This window comes from Cotesia typhae, unplaced genomic scaffold (assembly GCF_013202065.1).
Source record: "Cotesia typhae breed Kobodo isofemale line unplaced genomic scaffold, CoteBio_Ctyphae contig_36, whole genome shotgun sequence".
In the NCBI taxonomy this organism is placed as follows: Eukaryota; Metazoa; Arthropoda; class Insecta; order Hymenoptera; family Braconidae; genus Cotesia; species Cotesia typhae.
The window spans coordinates 1,227,670-1,246,661 of record NW_027423744.1 but is presented as its reverse complement, the minus strand read 5'-3'; the positions used below and the strand labels follow the sequence as shown (position 1 = coordinate 1,246,661).

Genomic DNA, 18,992 nt, shown 5'->3' with positions numbered 1-18,992 from the left:
ATCTTTTTAAAAAACTAGAGTAATGTTAACTAACAACTAAACAATTTTTTAAAAATAATTTCATTGATAATTACCACACAGTTTCAGAGATATTTATTAATAAGTAATGAAAAATTTACCAGATTTTAACCGAGAAAAGGATACGTTAATAAAACTATGGTAACAACGCAAGTTTTGTGAGCCGCGAAAAAAGTATGAGATGCGCATGCGCTAAAAAATTTGAAAAGTTTAATGTACGTTAGGTGTAATATTATAGTTATTAATTTTATTTATTTAAAAAAAAAATAACAATGATTATTTTATGAAAATAAGTATTTTTCTATATTTATTAAAAATTCAAAAAAGTTAAAAATTTTAATATAATAATATATATTAATCTTTGATAAGTTATAAAAATAATAGTCAGATGAAATAATAAAAAATAGTAAAATTTGAAATCAGTTAATACATCAACACAAAAAATTTAATTACTGATTTTTCTGAAAAAATAAAACAATACTGTCAATTATTTTTTTTTTCAGACATTGTAATTATATTTCTGAATAAATGTTTGTAAATAAATAAATAAACGCGTGTATCAAAACAGAGATTAGTCTACAGTTGGTCCAAAATACTACTGTGTAACTACTATAAAATATCTTAACGCTTATGCAGTGTTGCCAGACTTTTCAAACGATCAGTTTCTCGTTGGTGATTGGCTAGAATAAGTACATAAATAGCAAAAAGTTTTAGGCTTGTCAATAATGACTCAAGTATATGTACCGTACACTCTAACATAAACTTTTGACTACGAAAATCGCGAGAGTTCTACCTTAAATATAAAATTATTTTACAAATAGCAAGGAGGAAAAATTTGCCTTTGCGTTTTTTTTAAACAATTTTATATAACGTCCTTATCGTAAATTTTTTTTTATTTCTTAATTAAAAATTAAAATCAACTAATATTTTTCATTAATTTGCCCCATTCAATTATAATTAATACTATTCACTTTTTTTTCTAATATTCTAATAAAGGCTCCTAAAAGTGCTTCATATATTATTTCAATTATTTAATATCATTATAAATAATTATTTAATATCTGCGTGTGTTTCAATAATTATTCTTATAATTATAATAATTTATATTATTAACCATTGAGAACATTTATAATGCAATGAATGGTAATATTTGGGAAGAAAAGTAACAATGTACAATATTAAAAATAACAAGGATAAAAATTATAATCAACTGGCACTGCCGGTTTATTTTTGAGCGTCTACAGCTTTTTTTCATTAATAAATAAATGTTAATATTCATGTAAAATTTTTTTATCTAATTGATAAATTATTTTTTGTATAATACATAATTCTTCGAAATTAATCTAAATTTCAAATTGGACTGAAATGGGCACGAGCTCAGAAAATGCTTTTTTTGTTGCTTATAGACATAGCGAATACTTAAAAGTAAAACATTTAAAAAATAATATTTTTTTAAGCTCAACGGTGAATTTCTGCCTTAAATCCTTTCAATAAGCTGCTGCAACATGAAATTTATGAAAGCAAAACTTCTAATGACTGCCCATTTCCCTCCGAAAACAAGTTTCGTTAAAAAAAATAACTTATTAAGGAGCACAACTAGTGTGAAATTTAAAAAAAAATCGATTTTTTTTCATATTTCGATAGGTTGTACCTTAAAAAATAACATACCAAAATTTTAAATCGATATCTCAAATAGTTTTTGAGTTACAGCCATTTAAAAAGTAACCGCTCGGCAGTTAGGATAGGATCATTTTATTTTTAAACGCATTTTTAAATTTGCTGGAGTAATTACTCGGAGACAAATGATCTGACCAAATTTTTTTCTCCATATTCTGTATATAGTTCTCCATACAATGACCCTTCAGTTTTTTTATCTGATCAAAAATCGAATTTTGGCAGGCCAAAAATAACCAAAATTTTGAGTAAAATTCAACTTTTTTTTTTTTTTAAAAAACGCCGCCAATTCGTCAATTTTTGATATTTTTTTTTGACCGAGGGTCATTGTACGGACAATATCTTCTAATTGAACCAAAATTTTTTTTTCTACGTTTCATCCACGGAGAAGGCCGGGATCACTCCAACAGTGGAGGACCTTTTTTTTAGCGCGCCGTCGGAGATCGCGTGTAACTCCTAAAATATTTAATTTTTTTCTTCAAAAATTTTATTGTGTAATCTCAAAATATGTATAAATATAACACTGAAGTTGACAGAAATTAAAAATTTTTTAGCAATTGAATTATTAAAAAAAAATTTAATTAAAAAGTTTCACAAGTGAAAATTTTTAGAAGCATTTTTTTACTGTAATTAATTTGTTAAAAAAATTTTTAAAATTGACAGCTGACCGCTAACTTCATTATTATATCTATATATATATTTATATAGGAGATTTTCTATAGATATAGTCACTCATCACGATATCTCTGGAACTATAAGATCTAGAGACTTGAAATTTGGCAGGAATATTCCTTCCGCCGAGTAGAGGTCAGCTAAGAACGGATTTTACAAAATTCCACCCACAAGGGGGGTTGTGGGAGCGTTAACAATGAAAAATTCCCGTTTTTAAATTATAGCTCCTATCGACTTCAAATTTGGTAGGAACCTTCTGTAAGAGATGTAGAAATAATCTATCAATGAATTTTACGATATCTCGCCCCACAGAGAGTTGCGGGGGTAGGTATTAACAATGAAAATTTTTAATTTCCAAGCTATAGCTCTTATAGACTCCAAATTTAATAGAAGTCGTCTACATGTGATACAAAAATGATCTAAGAACGGATTTTACACCGAATCACCTCCAATAAAGATCGCGGGGATGGGTGTTAACAATAAAAAATCTTAATTTTTAAAATATAGCTTCAAAAAGCTGCAAATTTGGTAAGGATCTCTTGTTTGTCATGTAGAGATCTTCTCAATACGGATTTCAATAAATTCTACTTCCGATTCGATGGAATGAGGAGCCTGTGCAAGTCAAAATAATACTCCAATTGAATTTCAAGTCTAGATCTAAAACTACAATTCTATAAAGTGCCCAGCGGAGCGGGCGGGTAACAGCTAGTAAATAAATAAAATAAGATTTTAAAACAATTGATATAGTAATATTTTTTTTTTTTTAGTGCCCTCGGAGATCGCGTGTAACTCCAAAATATTTAATTTTTTTCTTCAAAAATTTTACTGCATATTCTCAAAATATGTATTAGTATACCCTTAAAATTTTAAAACAATCCATACAGGAGTTTTTTTTTAATTTAATTCCCAAAAATCGCTTTTTTTAGGCTGTCACACTAGTTGTGCCCCTTAAACTATAAAAATGTGTATATTTAACTTTAAAAATGTAACTTTCATAAACTAAACAAGAACAATGCTTACTCAATATTGGCATGGATGAGTAATAAATTACTTCACTATCAAATATTAAATATATATATATGTATATATATAATAAATAACTATACCTCAAAAAAGACTTATCAAAATTCAAATCCAAATTATACAACAATATATACTGTTATAAAATAATAAATAACAGTATATAAATATTAATTAATTAGTTTTACTTTTACGATGATGCCGATGATGATGAGCATGATAATGCCTCTGATTTCTAGTTTCTTGGACTGCAGCAACAAGAGTCCTTACCGCTTCCTCGTGGCCTTCTAAACTGTCAGCTTTTTTCAGAGGCCCAAGACCAGTCGCGTTTGCTTCAGCAGCAGCGATAATTGCAGAATGAGCTGCGGATCGTTTACTTTTAGGTCGTGGGAACGTTTCCCATGATCGTTGTTTCGAAACAAGACTTGGTGTAGATTTAGCTGTTGGTCCTATTAGCACTAGCAGTGTTTTTCGTGGATCTTTACCGATTAACGCACCGTCAGTCAGACTTGATCTCCTGCTACCGCCAGATCCTGTGGTGCTCAGACTGTCACAGCTCGCTCGTCTTTTTCTTCTGCCATCAGCGGTTTTTTCACTCGAGTAAAAAACGTCCTCAGAATCACTTGCTGGATACACTCTTACGCTTTTTTGACGCTGCTCATTCGCTTTTCCTGTTCCTATTGTTGGTTCTTCTGGTGCTGCGTGAATTTGGGCTTGAACTCGCGATTTTTTAACGTCCCCTAGGGTTGATGCTTCTGATATTCGTTGATATTCACTTTCTTCAGTTGCTCCTTTTTTAAATGAAAATTGAAAAAAAAAATTGCATTAATCATAAAAATTAAATTAATATTTTTTTAATTTTTAGAAAGTTATCATTATTTAAATTAAATTCTTTGCATTGTGTATTTAGAAAAAAAAATTAACTTGAATCAAGTAAATTATTTTAAAGAACTTTATCTACTTGATTTGAAAAGAAAAATTTTTTTAACTATGAAATTTTTCGGTAACTATTTACAAGGAAGATCAGCCCCATTTTGGGCCATAACTAAATGAAAAAATAACATTTTTTCATTTTTTTTTATTCTGCTTTTTTTTACAGCGTATTTATGATAAAAAATGTCGTGAAAGGAAAAAATAAAGATTTCGATGATACCTTTTTTTCCCTTAAAAGTTGAAAAAAATTTTGGCTTTCATGTTTTTGAATGAAATTTCTATTTTATCTTTTTTTGATGTTTTTGATATATTTTTTTGAAAAATACATAAAAAAAATTAAGAAAACGGTTGACCCTGAAGGCCATCCCTGCAACTTCCCGCTACTTCCGTAATTAAGCGCTCAAAATTGCGCTTATTACGGTTTTGAACTCAAAGAGCTCAAAAATATAATTTTCATGTAATTTTGAGCTCTCCGAGCTCAAAAGTCTGATAGAAGTTTAATAAAACACTATTTTTTGAATTTTCAAACCGCAATAACTTTTGAATGAACGAAACAATTTTCACGCAATTGGCGGCATTCGACGCAGTTTTTCAAATTCTATGATACATTTTTAAACACAAATTGATAAGACCAGAAGTTTTGGTGTCATTCGAAAAAAACACTTTTTTCCAATTTCTTTCGTCAACGATAACTCACGAACGAATCAACCGATTTTGACCGGCTTGGTGTCGATCAACGTGGTTTTTTAATGTTAAGAGCTGATTAGTTTTTGAAATCGATCGGTCAAGCCGTTTAAAAGTTATTCCAAAAAAACCACATTTGAAAAAAATTTTTTTTTGTAGTTTTTTGAGATTTCTCAAAATCTACTGGTCCGAATCGGTCCAAAGTATATTCAAAACCTAAGTTCAGTCAAGCTCTTTCGAATGACACCAACCGCGATTAAATCGGTCAAGCCGCTCAAAAGTTATGAGAGGGAAGTTAAAAATTAACATTTAAAAATTTTTTTTTATTCTGTTTCTTTTTACAGCGCATTTATGATAGTAAATTTCGTGAAAGGAAAAAATAAAGATTTTGATTGCTTTTTTGCCTTTAAAAGTTGAAGAAAATTTTGGCTTTCATGTTTTTGAATGAAATTTCTATTTTATATTTTTTAGATATTTTTTTTGAAAAGTACATAAAAAAAACGAAGAATTGAAAAAAAAAAAAAAATTGATCAATTTGATCAAAAAAAAAAAATTTTAACATGGCCCAGCATGAGTTGACCCCACAAATAATTACCAATTTTTCTTGATTTAAGTAAATTTCACTTGATTCAAGAATATTTGTCTGAATTCAAGATAATGAAACTCTTCAAAAATAATTTTTTTGGTTCAAAAATTTTTTCTTGATTCAAGTTAATTTTTTTTTTTTTTTAAGTTTAAGCTTGTTACAATTTGCAAAAAATTATGGGAAGTTCTAAGTTCTTTTAATAAATTTATTACTCAAATTCTATTAATTGACTATTTAATCAGCAATTTTAAACCAATTTCATAAATTTAATACTTTGCAAAAGTAACTACCACAAGTAATCGAATATTTTTGTTATTTAATATTCTGGAAAATATCCGTATAACGTTCTGTCTACTATTATAGAAATATTAGGGCGAGTCTAGTGCTGAAAACAAACAAAAGAAACAATACAAGTGAAACGTAATACGAAGAAAGAGAAAAAAATCACTCCGTTCATTCAATGGTATGAAATTCATCTAAATCCAATCAATAGAAAGATTTCTCTTTTACAATTTCAAATCATCGGTTTTTTTTTTTTCTTGAAGAAAAAGAAAAATTATAAAAAAGAAAATTGCAAGAACAAAAACTGCTTCTGTCTTTTAAATTTTAATTATTTAAAGCCGATAATAAAATTTTCGACTTCTTTTAATTGTCTTATTAAAGAATCAATACCCAGAGCTTCTATCCTAATTAAAAATTGAGTTTTTCTGTAGAACTAATTCATAAATCATAATAACAATAAACAATTACCAGTATTATCTTTTTGAGATTGACTTTCACTGTTTTTATTATCCTGCTCCACACCATCGGCATTATTGTCGCCAGAGCCGCCTTTCAATGACCGATAAAGAGAACGAACTTTGCTGGTAGAAGACGATCCAGGTGGTGTTTTAGGCTTGTGACCACTGTCAGGTGACCTTCGTGACCGACGGCTTTGACTACGATCTCTGCTCCCGCCTTCTTCTTTGTCTCTACCTGGTGATTTCTTACGGTCTTCGCGGGTTCGTGCTTTTTCGATTAATTGACTCAGTACCCCACGTTTAGCTTCTGATGATTTAGCCGTACCATAAACAATAATATTACCACCGGAATCTAAGAGTGCTCCTACTCCGCCCGAGGGAGTTCTGCATCTTGGCACATCTTTTGATTCTGCAAAAAAAAAATTTAATTGTGATCTTTATGAAAAAATTCTTAAACTTACATTGAAAATAATCATTTTTTAAGAAATATATGGTTTTATCAATCAATAAAATAAAACTCTTGAATAAGCAAAAAATTCTTGAGAAAAATTTTACTCTAACAAAGCGCTTTACTGTTTTCAGACAAATTTGTTTCTTTTGGATTGAGATACGATTTTATTTCATTAAAATATGAATCAATTTATTTTAACAAATCTATGTTCATAATTTATTTCAACTTTAATTTTTTAAGTAAATTATCCGGTAAATTCCACACAGAAAGAAAAATTTCTTGGCTGGAGAACAAAATTCTTGGCTCAAGAGAATTTTCGGATGCCTGACCCGTGTAAAAAAAAAATTGTCCCAAAAATGACCCAAGCTTAGGACATCCAAACGTGACACAATTTGGGACAATTTTGGGACATCTTAGAAATAAACAGAAATTTTAAAATAGTGCATTTGAGTAATTTTTCGTCAATTTTACGTATTTTTTTGAAAATTTTCAGAATAATTTTCAATTTTACAACAATTTTACTACAATTTTAAACGTTCATTAAATGATTTAATAAAAAAAAATTTATTTTTGCACAGCTGTAAATTTGTCTAGGAATTGATGGAAAAAACATTTATTGACCATTTTTGGGACAATTTAAGGACAATTTTGGGACAATTTTAAGACATTTCAAAAATATTTAGAAAATATTAGAAATTTTATGTTGACTCAAGAGATATTTTCTTGATCTAAGAATTTATTTTGGAAGACAAATGATTATTTTGATTTAAGAATTTCTTGTCTTGATTTAGATTTTCTTGGCTTAAGAGCTATATTATCTTCAATCGATACATTTAATTTTCCAACCAAAATAACATTATCGTTTAAAAAACTTAAAATAATTTGTTTTGTCGCAAACTCTCCAATAAGGAGAATTTCCGTGATTCTTCTATATGTAGTTGATTGTTTAGAAATTGGTTCAGGATTTATCTATTTAAAATAAAAGACTCGGTGTTGGGGTAAATAATTATGATTAATTTATTCCCCAATGGGAGAAAACTCTAGCAATTGCTAGAGAAAAACTCCTCGAAGATGATACAGTTAAGAGATGTACGTGTGCATATGCGTATTGACGTGAATGTGTATGATAATTGCACTGGTGTGCAATGAGGGGTGAGAATTAATCTCAGCCGCCGTTAGGTTATTGAGGTTAACCGTCAACCGTTAAATCTATAGCAAGATATAATGTGTGATTATGATCAGAAAGGATCGTGTGTTTGTAATCGGAAGAGAATTGACTGTATGTTTATAATGGTCTGAAATGACCTGTAATTTCAAATAGTAATTTGATCGCTGGGATCAAGTGTGTAGCGATCCGAGAGGATCAAATGTTAAAATATTTAAATTGATCCTTAAGGATCTGATTTATTTTTCTGATTTGAATGATTTGAATATTTGTTTAAATTAGTAATTGAATATATTTTTTCTAATTGACGCGAGAATTTACTATTCAATTCAAATTATTTTCTAAATAATTCAACAAAATTATTAAATATATGAAATTATTAACGCACTTTGTTTCTTGAAAATATTAATTTGATTTTGATAAACGATTAAAATCCTCTTCTAAAAAGTTGATGGCCGGATGTCGTATCGTTTTACGTCACTTCTGTGACTATTTTATTCGGTTGTTGATTTGTCGACTGAGATAGTGGCGGGATTTTTAAAAGAATGAAGGCGAGCGAAGCGAGCGTGTTAAGTCTAGTTAGTTAAATAAAGCACATTAAATGAAGTTAAATTAATAATTACTACTGATTAAATTCAATTAACCTTTGTAAAATATAATTAAATAACAATAATTTTAATTGTAATTAAATGTTAAAGAACTGAAGTGAAGATATTATTAATTATTGAAAGCGGAATTGAAGATTCTTAACAAACTTGAATAATTAATTATTTTAGTAAACAATGAAACTCAATGAAATAATTTCTATGTCAGAGAGATCGCAGGTATATTGCACTAGTCACAAGTTCCACTGGAACTGTTCCAGTACAACTGCCGCACATGGCGTCCCTCGGGCCTCGTGCCCCGGGCTCGCCGGTCTTCTTCCCGCTAAGTCTTGGTGCGCATGTGCAGCAACCATTTGACATCGCGTTCATAAGAACGATAATAGAAGTTGCCATGAGAATGACCCATGTTAGATATTAAGTATAGATGTTTAAAGTTTGAGTATACTCATGAGAGTAATCTAGTCAATCTCCTTTGTACCGACATCAAACATAATTCATCAAAGTATATTTCAAAAACTAAATAGTCTTTAATTGTTATACCGAAAAAAAATTATTTCTTGGAAATAAGTAAATTAATGACTCAAAAAAAAGCCATTCTTAACACAAGTCGGTAACATCTTGAATCAATGTTATCGCCTATCTTGAACCAAGAGACAAAAATTCTTGAAAGAAATATATCTATATTTAGTTTCAAGAGTTCAAATTTTGAAGAAAAACATTCTTGAATCAAGATTGTTTTTCTATCAGTGCACCTACTTCAGCTGAGAAAAAAATTTTCTTACCTTGAGAAAATTTTTCTCTTGAATATTTGATACCCATTTTATATTACTAGAATTTAAATTTGCGCACGCATGAATTTAGGATTTGCATATATTTTTATGCTTTGATATATTTGACCAATCACGTTACGAATAGTTTGCTTACATGATATATTTTCATATTTTTCATCTAAATTATAAAAGTGGAATTTTAGCGTGCAATTATACATATTGAATGAAAAAAAAAAAAAATGATTCAATATTATTTGATCTTCCCATTTGTCATGTGAATCAATAAAATATTTATGAAAATTTAGTTCTATCTTTATATTTAATTTTTTGGAGCAAGAGAGAAATTTTCTCAAGGCAAGAAAATTTACTTCTATCAAGAACAAAATTTTTTGGAGCAAGAGGCTGAATTTTCTCAAAACAAGAAGATCTTCTTGACTTAAATAAATTTTCTTGGATCAAGATACGTATTTCTTAAAGTAAAAGAATTAATTTGTTGGAATAAGTGAAATTTCTTGTGTCAAAAAAAAAAAGTAAATTTGACTGAAGAGCAAAATTCTTGAATCAAAAAAATAATTTTTAAGAACTTATCGTCTTCATTTAAATAGAAAATTTCTTAAACTCAAAATAATTTTTTTTGCTTAAACAAATTTTACTTTAAGAGTCAAAAATTTTCTCTTATCACTATTCTTACAATAAAAAATTGAATAATTATCGACCGAAGATATTGGTCTCTCAAGCCAAGATGATAAGATTGAAGACAAAAAATTCTTGAAGTGCGACAACAGGTTGTGTTTAAAATATGTTTGTTCTTGGATCAAGATTATAATTCTTGAATAAAAAGTTTCTTTATCAGTGTAAAAATAAAAAAATTTCTTACCTTTTATATAAAAGATATTATCAGCCATATTAGAGCCCTTGGAATGTCGACAATCTTTAGAAGATTGCTGCTGCTGTTGCTGTTGTTGTTGCTGTTGCTGCTGCTGCTGCTGCTGCTGTTGAGGTTGCTGCTGTTGGGGTTCTTGCATCTGCAGCCTTGTAAAATGCTCCAAAAGTGCTTGTAAATGTTGATGGCTAGCAGCATCAGCAACAGCAGCGTTCATTTCACCGGCGGAAATTCCCGCAGAGAATGACTTTATAAAGGGTTCCATTTGTTGGGATACTGATTGCAATTGTTTGAGATCGGCTTTCAATGTTAGAATATCTTTCATCTGGGAATGGAATATCTCCTTCTCAATGTGTATTTTACATAGCTGTTCTTCCCACAACGCATCGAATATATTTCTCAATCGTTCTAATTCAATTTGGTGATGCTCCAATTCCTGTTCAAGTAATCGACAATCTCTTACAGCGTGTTCATACCGCACACTTATCGGTGGTGTGTTGACGCGCCTCAACACAGTTACATCACGTTGCAATTCGCTTATCCGATTTTTAACAGCTATTAATTGGTCATTCAATTCTTTTAGTTGGGAATCAAATGTGCGGCAGTGGCTGCTGAATTGCCCGTTGTCTGACCCCAATTTTGATATTCGAGATGTTAGTTTCGTGGTCTGTGAATTGTAAAGAAGAAATAAATAATTATTATTATCTGAATCTGATAAAGTTATTCTGAATACGATGGATATAATATAATAAGTTCTTGACCAAGTTTCGTCGGTTATAATGGCCAAAAAAAGATTACGAATTATTGAAATACTAAATAGGCTGAAGGAGAACGGAATTGGCTGCCTGAGGAAATAAGCTTGTGTCATTATTTAGATCGGATATGATGCTTTAATTGGGATATTGATTATTATAAATTTACTATTTATGCACGCTCATTAAATACCGCAAACAAGAGATTCATTTTTTTAAGAATAAAAATTAATTGATAAAATTTTTATTTTTTTGCTAGCAGACAAATGATGCCCACAGTTTTACCGTATAATCAAAATCTCTTACACTCCATAAGTCATTGCTAAATTTGTCATTAAGGTAGAACCCTCGCGACTTCTGAACTCAAAAGTTTATGTTAGAGTGTAAGGTACGTATACTTGAGAGTCATTATTGACAAGCCTAAAACTTTTTGCTATTTATGTACTTATTCTAGCCAATCACCAACGAGAAACTGATCGTTTGAAAAGTCTGGCAACACTGCATGAGCGTTAAGATATTTTATAGTAGTTACACAGTAGTATTTTAGACCAACTGTAGACTAATCTCTGTTTTGATACACGCGTTTATTTATTTATTTACAAACATTTATTCAGAAATATAATTACAATGTCTGAAAAAAAAAATAATTGACAGTATTGTTTTATTTTTTCAGAAAAATCAGTAGTTAAATTTTTTGTGTTGATGTATTAACTGATTTCAAATTTTACTATTTTTTATTATTTCATCTGACTGTTATTTTTATAACTTATCAAAGATTAATATATATTATTATATTATTAAAATTTTTTACTTTTTTGAATTTTTAATAAATATAGAAAAATACTTATTTTCATAAAATAATCATTGTTATTTTTTTTTTTAAATAAATAAAATTAATAACTATAATATTACACCTAACGTACATTAAACTTTTCAAATTTTTCAGCGCATGCGCGTCTCATACTTTTTTCGCGGCTCACAAAACTTGCGTTGTTGCCATAGCTTTATTAACGTATCCTTTCCTCGGTTAAAGTCTGGTAAATTTTTCATTACTTATTAATACATATCTGTGAAACTGTGTGGTAATTATCAATGAAATTATTTTTAAAAAATTGTTTAGTTGTTAGTTAACGTTACTCTAGTTTTTTAAAAAGATCCTAAGAAAAGTTTCTGAGATATAGAAAAGTTTGTAGGTAAAATTTTGGATATCCCGTATACCGTAATGTATAAGAGCGTTCAAAACTCAAACTTTGAAATTAAATATCTCTGAAACTAGATGGTCAAAAATTTTCAAATTGCGCCGATCGATGCAGAATTATATGAACGTTAATCTGTCAAAATTTAAAAAAAATCCTAAGAAAACAACTCTGGCGAGGGTGCTACCTTAAAGACAAATTTGGGAACTCTACCAGTTAAGCTATCCGAGATAATCGAATAAACCAAACAAATACTTAAGTCCAGATATATTAACAGTTGTTGAATTAGGAATGTTTAGATCACATTTTACGTCGGTATAAATATACTTAAATGAGATAATTGGGACACACGGTCTTAGTATGTCAGTCACTTTTGAGATGACCGGAATAGCAGTACGCATTAGTCGATATATTGAATCTAATAAACGTACCACTGCTCCCCGGTAATTGTATTTTGCTTCCTTTGTGTGAAACACTACTCAACTTGTTGTTGATCCCGATTTTATTCGTAAATTAATTGCTAAATCGTGATTCAAGTCACTTTACCAAACCCGTTAACAGATAAATCTAATGGTAAAACTGTTGAATTCGGAAATAAACTAGATAAACTTGACTTTATTTAATTAGCCACTAGAAAACGTAATCGTACATCGATATCCTGTAATTTGATATTCTCATAAACTAACATCATTTGTTCAGACACTGATCTATTTATATTTATAAATTTTTTTAAATATTCATTTGTAATGTACCACACAAAAAAAAAATGAACTTGAATCAAGAGAAAAATTCTTTAACCAAGAATATAATTTTGAAAAGTTTTATTGTCTTGAATTAAGACGAAAAATTCTTGAATCACGTAAAATTTACTTAAAAATTTCTTAGTTTGAGGAATTTTCTACTCAAATCAAAAAAATTAAATTGTTCAAAATTATTGAGTTGATTTAAGTAAATTTTCTTTTATGTGTAGATTTTTGCCGCTGCTATTTTCGAAAATATAAAATTAGTGGAAAAGCTGGAATAACGTCATCAATATATCCAAGCATGTAGCTTTTTCCATAAGCAATTGAAATAATACACAGAAAAGAAAATTTACTTGAATTAAGTAAATAATTTTGAAGAACTTCATTTTCTTGGTTTGAATAGAAAAATGGTTTAATTAAATTTTTCTTGATTCAAGAATTTTTCGTCTCGATACAAGACAATGAAACTTTTCAAAATTATTTTCTTGGTTCAAGAATTTTTCACTTGATTCAAGTTAATTTTTTTTTCTGTGTAGAGAATGTTGAAACTCAATTAAGAAAAAATTCTAAAATAAATAATTCTTTGTTATTTGTACTATTTTGATGTTTAATGCAGATGATAAATCGTTTAATTTTTACTTTCTGTAGAGTTAAAATTTTTGTTATCGTTAACAAAGTAATGCGCGTTATAACACACTAATTAGGTAATAATTGTTTGTTCCTTTCTCACGCACTTTTGTATGCAACTTAAAGTAATTAACATTATTTTATGCACAGAAAAAAAAATTAACTTGAATCAAGAAAATATTTTTGAAAAATTTCATCTTCTAGATTTGAGTAAAAAAATTCTTAAACTGAAAAATTTTTCTTGGTTTAAGTTAATTTTGATTCAAACTTGATACAAAAATTTTTGGTCTTGAATCAAAACAATGAAACACTTCAAAATTATCTTCTTGGTTTAAGAATTTTTTTTTCAGTGTGCAGTGTTAATCCGAGTTTCTAATAAATCCAATTATTGTTTACGTGCTTTTATTTTTAGGCAAAAAAAAAAAAATAATTCCTTTGTTAAACCTAGAGTTAATTATAAATATTATACTTCAATTTCAAGCTCTTCGCACTGATGAAATTAATTTGTAAAAATATAATTAAATTCGTGGGTTGTTAAAAGCCAAAAGAAAAAAAATGTAATACCCAGAGATTTTTCACGTCTACCTCAACTATAACTTTAACAATGTTCTTTATTTCTCACCTGAAGAAGTGACTGTTCATTAGAAATCTGATGAGTGTGCTCGTACAAATCTTTCTGTTGATGTTGCTGCTGCTGTTGTTGCGTAGTGTTTATTTGTCCCAAAAAAGGTTGTAATGCCCGTGCGAATTCATTTCTATAATTTATTTTAAAGTGACCAGCCAATACAGGTGGTCTGGACGGATGTCCAAGCTGTGCGACGCGTCCAAGTCGCTCAAGCATGGGATGAGCAAGCTCTAAAAATTGGTATTTAGTGGCACCACTGGTAAAAACTGTGCACAACATTAAATGCATTTGCAATACAGGTATTGCCGAGCCTAGACTAAGTAATTGTCCTCGGACCAACCGCTCTTTTGTTTCAAATTGACGTTGCAGTTCCGCCGATACAGATGTATGTGTTTTAGTAACAGCCTCTTGCATGCCCTGGCAATAAGAATTAAGTGAACGTTTTTCCGATTCTAAATTATGTCTCAATTCTTCCAATTGGCTTTTCAGTGCCATTAAACTATCGTGTACGCCAGCTTGCAATTCGCAAAGTGAATTGGCAGCGCGCTCCATTTTTTTATTAGCCTGTTGCCATGCTGTATCAATGTCAACGCAATGAATTCGTGCATCTGCTGGTGTATCACGAAAACAAGTCGCGCATAACATTGATTTGGTACTTTGGCTGTACATTATAAATAAATCACCGTGCGAGGGACAACGTCTTTGAGTATCTTTTGAGCATTTACTCATGTGCACAACTTCGTGTGATGAAAACATTTTTGCGCGATGAGTATTTTCACGGCAGTGTGTACATAGTGCTTGACCTATGAATTATAATTATGTCAATATATTAATATACAGAGCTACGGAAAGATTTTTATTAAAGGAAAAAAGTTTCATAAAATAGATGCTGGATATTTTTCATTTTAATTTCTTCCAAGGTATCATCAATCAGGTCATTGAAAAATTTTTCCAAAACTTCAAATTTTAATAAAAAAAAAAAAAGACTATTCGGCAGCCGAAATGGAAGTAGATTTCATTTACGTACAGAAAATATATATAATATGTTATGTAACAAAAATTACCACACAGAAAAAAAAAATGTTCTTGAATCGAGTATATATTTTTGAAGACCTTAATATTCTTGATTTGAGGAGAAAAATTCTTGATTTAAGGAAATTTTACTTGATTCAAGAATTTTCCGTCTTGATTCAAGACAATTACCCTCTTCAAAATTATATTCTTGGTTCAAGAATTTTTCTCTTGAATCAAGTTAATTTTTTTTTTTGTGCAGAAATTAGAAAAAAAAAATAAACTTGTATATCTTACTGAAACGTCAAAAATTTTGTCATGATTTTAACAATTAATAAATTTTAAAAAAACCGGTGATATTAGCCGAGTGACTATAGAACACTCGGACTGGCTCACCGGCCAGGCGTGGGTTCGAATCCCAAGCTGGTCTTAGAAACCATCTTGGTTGATATTCGACCCTTGCCGTGTAGATTTAAGATTTTCACAACCCAAAACGTCCCCAACGTATCACTTCCAACAGTTAAAGTCGGCGAAGGACCACAGCAGTTAAAATCGACTCTAAATAAAAAAAAAAAATAAATAAAAAAAAACCACTGCAATAGTAAAATTTCATTAGAACTATCCTATCATTTCTGTAATAAACGACTAAAATAAATGTATAGGTATGGAAATTAAAGCTTATTTAATAAGCTTTAAGATCTGATCTACACAAATAAGAAAACATAAGGCATTCGAAAGTTATTGAACCGAGAACAAAAAAAAAGGAAATTTTTTGCGAATTTTCAACAGCTTTAATAGGTAATTTATATAATAAAGGAGATCAAATGAAATTAAAGGTACAGAAATTAAAAGTTAATGAATAAACTTTAAGATTTTATCCACAGAAATGAGAAAAATCGATACATTCTGAAGTTATTTCAAAAAGAACTTATGACAACTTATACATATGGAATTTAAAGCTTTTTTCCGACATGAGGACCGCTGCATTAGTTAGATTTCTACGAAACCTACTAAAATAATTTGTCTTTTATTTTTCACAGCATTTTAGCCTTAAAATTTGATTTTTTTTTTTAGAAATGCTTAATTTTACGATCACCTAATTCTTTGGATAAAAATTTATTTTTTTTTTTCCTGGCGTATATCTAAATTTTTCAATGAAAGTTGAAAAAATATTAATTCTTTGGTTTGAAAATTAAAAAAACTTCTATTTGTCCAGTTCTTTGTGGAAATTCGTTAAAAGTAAATCTTTAGAATTTCATAATATTTTTGTTCCTATAAAAGCATGAAAAACTCAACGAATAAAAAGAAAGTGTAACGATATCACGATTTAAACTTTTTTTATAAATTATGTTAGTTTATTCTTCAAATTTTAATATTTAAAAGAAGCAGATGACTAAACATTCATTGCTATTAATTTATTAAAATAAGTGAGAAGCTGATTTTCAAAAGGGTACCTTTTCATATTTAAAAAAAAAACAGTTTTTTGATCTTTTAAATATTAATTACTTCGAGAATTATAAAGATTTTTAAATGAGAATCGAATTGTAGGTTTATAACCCATAGCACTTTATAGCTAAATTAAAAAAGTTCAATAAAAATATTTATAATTGAAGATAACCAGTTTTTTGTCTCGATTAATCAAAAACTGAATTACAAAAGTCTTTAGTGTTTAAATTATCTTCAGTTATATTATAAACATAATTTGCGTGAGTTCATAAGGTGTAATTTTTTTATTTTAAACCTAAAATTATAATTTGTCTCGTATTAATTTTTTAATTCAAAATTTTACCGCCCTTATTTTTGTTTGATTAACTTTTTGTAAAATAATTGCAAAAATTTTTCAAAAGATTGATAAAAACCTTATTAATTAAAATCAAATATGATATAAAAATGAATTCTTATTATTTTGTCGTATCTTCAAAAATTATCTATATAAAATAGAAATTCAATTTTTAGATAAAATTTTGAACACAAAAATTGAAATAAAATACTTAGTTTCAATTTCATATTTTTTTCATTTTTATCGTAGCCAGAAAAGTAAAAATTAATTTAACAACAAATATTAAACGATAAAAAAATTTATTGTTTTTGATAGTATATTGTGAGATAAGAGATGAAACAAGACGCTTTCAGTCTAAGTCTAGGGTGGAGTTGAGAAGTGGCACTACCCGAACTTTGAGATCGTGTTTCATCCTGTGTCAGACACTACTATGTTTTTCAAGACTTATTCTGCATTGAAACCAAGTTTTAGTATCGCCAACCAGTGCAAAACAATCCAATTTAAGGACAATGAACTATTATATTACCAAGAACGTGAATTCTGATTGCAAATCACAGTAAAGAAAAAAAAAAATTTGTTTTTGTATTTGGAATAATTTATTCAAACTAAAATATAAATTAATAATTTTTACTAAAATTTCTAATTTTATTATTAACAGTTGAAAATTTATTTTGAAAAAAAATCCGAGTATTGAATTGAATTGAAAGCAATTGAATAAAATTGTGTCATCTAATGGAAAATAATTTTGAAAGGTATTGTGACTTATTGTCATTTACAGAACTGTGATCTTGATTGTGTATTCTACGAGCAGATTATGATAAATATAAGTGTGTAAGCTCTGAGCGTATCGATGAATTGATGGAACAGACAAAGGTGTCCCTGAGACATCTGGAAGAGTTTTGAGTGTCATTATAAATAAAGCAGCTTTTAAAAAGCCCTTTGAAACGTCACTTAAAAGCAAGGAACCTTTGCACCCTATCCCCTTAAACCTAGCGCGGCACTTGATTAAAGAAAACAATTATCAACAACCAGATAAATAACTTACAGCAAGTGGTGCAAAAATACATTGTTGATTTATCACGTTTGTCACAATTGGCACATGCTGGATTTTCGTTATTGGCTATTTCGATCAATTGACGTATCAACTGATCAACCGGTGGCATCTGGGTTCCTTCTTTTAATTGAGTTATTTGTCTGTAAAAATGATTAAAATTACTAAAAATTTTCTATAAAAATAATGAATAAAAAATTACCCGCAAATAGGACAAATAACTTTTGAATCGAGGTGAGGTCCACGAACACATCTCGCACAAAGAGTATGAAAACAAGACAGTAGACAAGGCTCAGTGTAATAATCCTGACAAACACCACAAGTCAATGGATTCCGTTGTGCTGTGTTCCCAAGACCAGCAGTTGCATCTACATCAATACCATCTGCCGAGTTCGCCATTCTTGGAACCGTTGCTTCGCTTTAACTCAACAGAACTCACCCCTTACTGAACTCTATATGGTTTGCTAAACCATCCAAATGCTTCTAAAAGTTGTTCACCTGACAACCCTTGTGCTTGATTTTAAAATCGAGCTCCGCATATCGGTACCTGCATTGACACTCCCCGTGTTAAAAAAACTCAAATCGATTTCCCTTCTAAACAAACTACACAACATTACAAACAAAATGAAACTCAATACAGCACTAAAGTTAAGATTCAACAAGCCATTTAACTTGACAAATTAATAGGTTACGGTAATTAATAATTAATAAATTATTTACCCGCCCTAGAGAGTCGCGTCGACTGATGATGCGTTTCCGCAATCAGCTCTGTTGTTTTATCCCACAGTCCTCCACATTATTGTGACGTACTAACTACTCGAGATGTTACTGCTGGTGGTAGAGGTGGTGGTACCACCGATCATGACAGAGCTTCCAAACCATCCCCATCCCTATTAGCGAGCTTGCGCTGTTACGAATTACGTCATACCCTAGGGAATACACTCAACCAATCAGATAACGTCTTTATAGAATGCTTTTTTGTTGTCAGTTTTTTTTAATATTATTT

At 29.4% G+C, this 18,992-nt stretch overlaps 2 protein-coding genes across 4 annotated transcripts in view; one reads left to right on the top strand and one right to left on the bottom strand.

Annotated features, from left to right (window-relative positions):
• Nucleotides 1–18,992, top strand: part of Mtpap (mitochondrial poly(A) polymerase) — a 37,111-nt gene that overhangs the window by 15,921 nt on the left and 2,198 nt on the right. The window lies entirely within an intron of this gene.
• On the bottom strand, nucleotides 1,188–18,960 carry LOC141526658 (RING finger protein 207). Of its 2 annotated transcripts, XM_074241719.1 has the most exons (7): nucleotides 18,707–18,960; nucleotides 18,189–18,533; nucleotides 17,981–18,129; nucleotides 14,142–14,947; nucleotides 10,196–10,868; nucleotides 6,338–6,736; nucleotides 1,188–4,175 (listed from the first exon to the last, which is right to left on the bottom strand). In XM_074241719.1, the coding sequence occupies exons 2-7, from the start codon at nucleotides 18,383–18,385 to the stop codon at nucleotides 3,559–3,561; spliced, it is 2,841 nt and encodes a 946-aa protein (XP_074097820.1). In that variant the 5' UTR covers nucleotides 18,386–18,533; nucleotides 18,707–18,960; the 3' UTR covers nucleotides 1,188–3,558. The 2 variants fall into 2 exon arrangements, with proteins under 2 accessions (XP_074097820.1, XP_074097819.1); XM_074241718.1 differs by having other exon boundaries at nucleotides 18,189–18,960.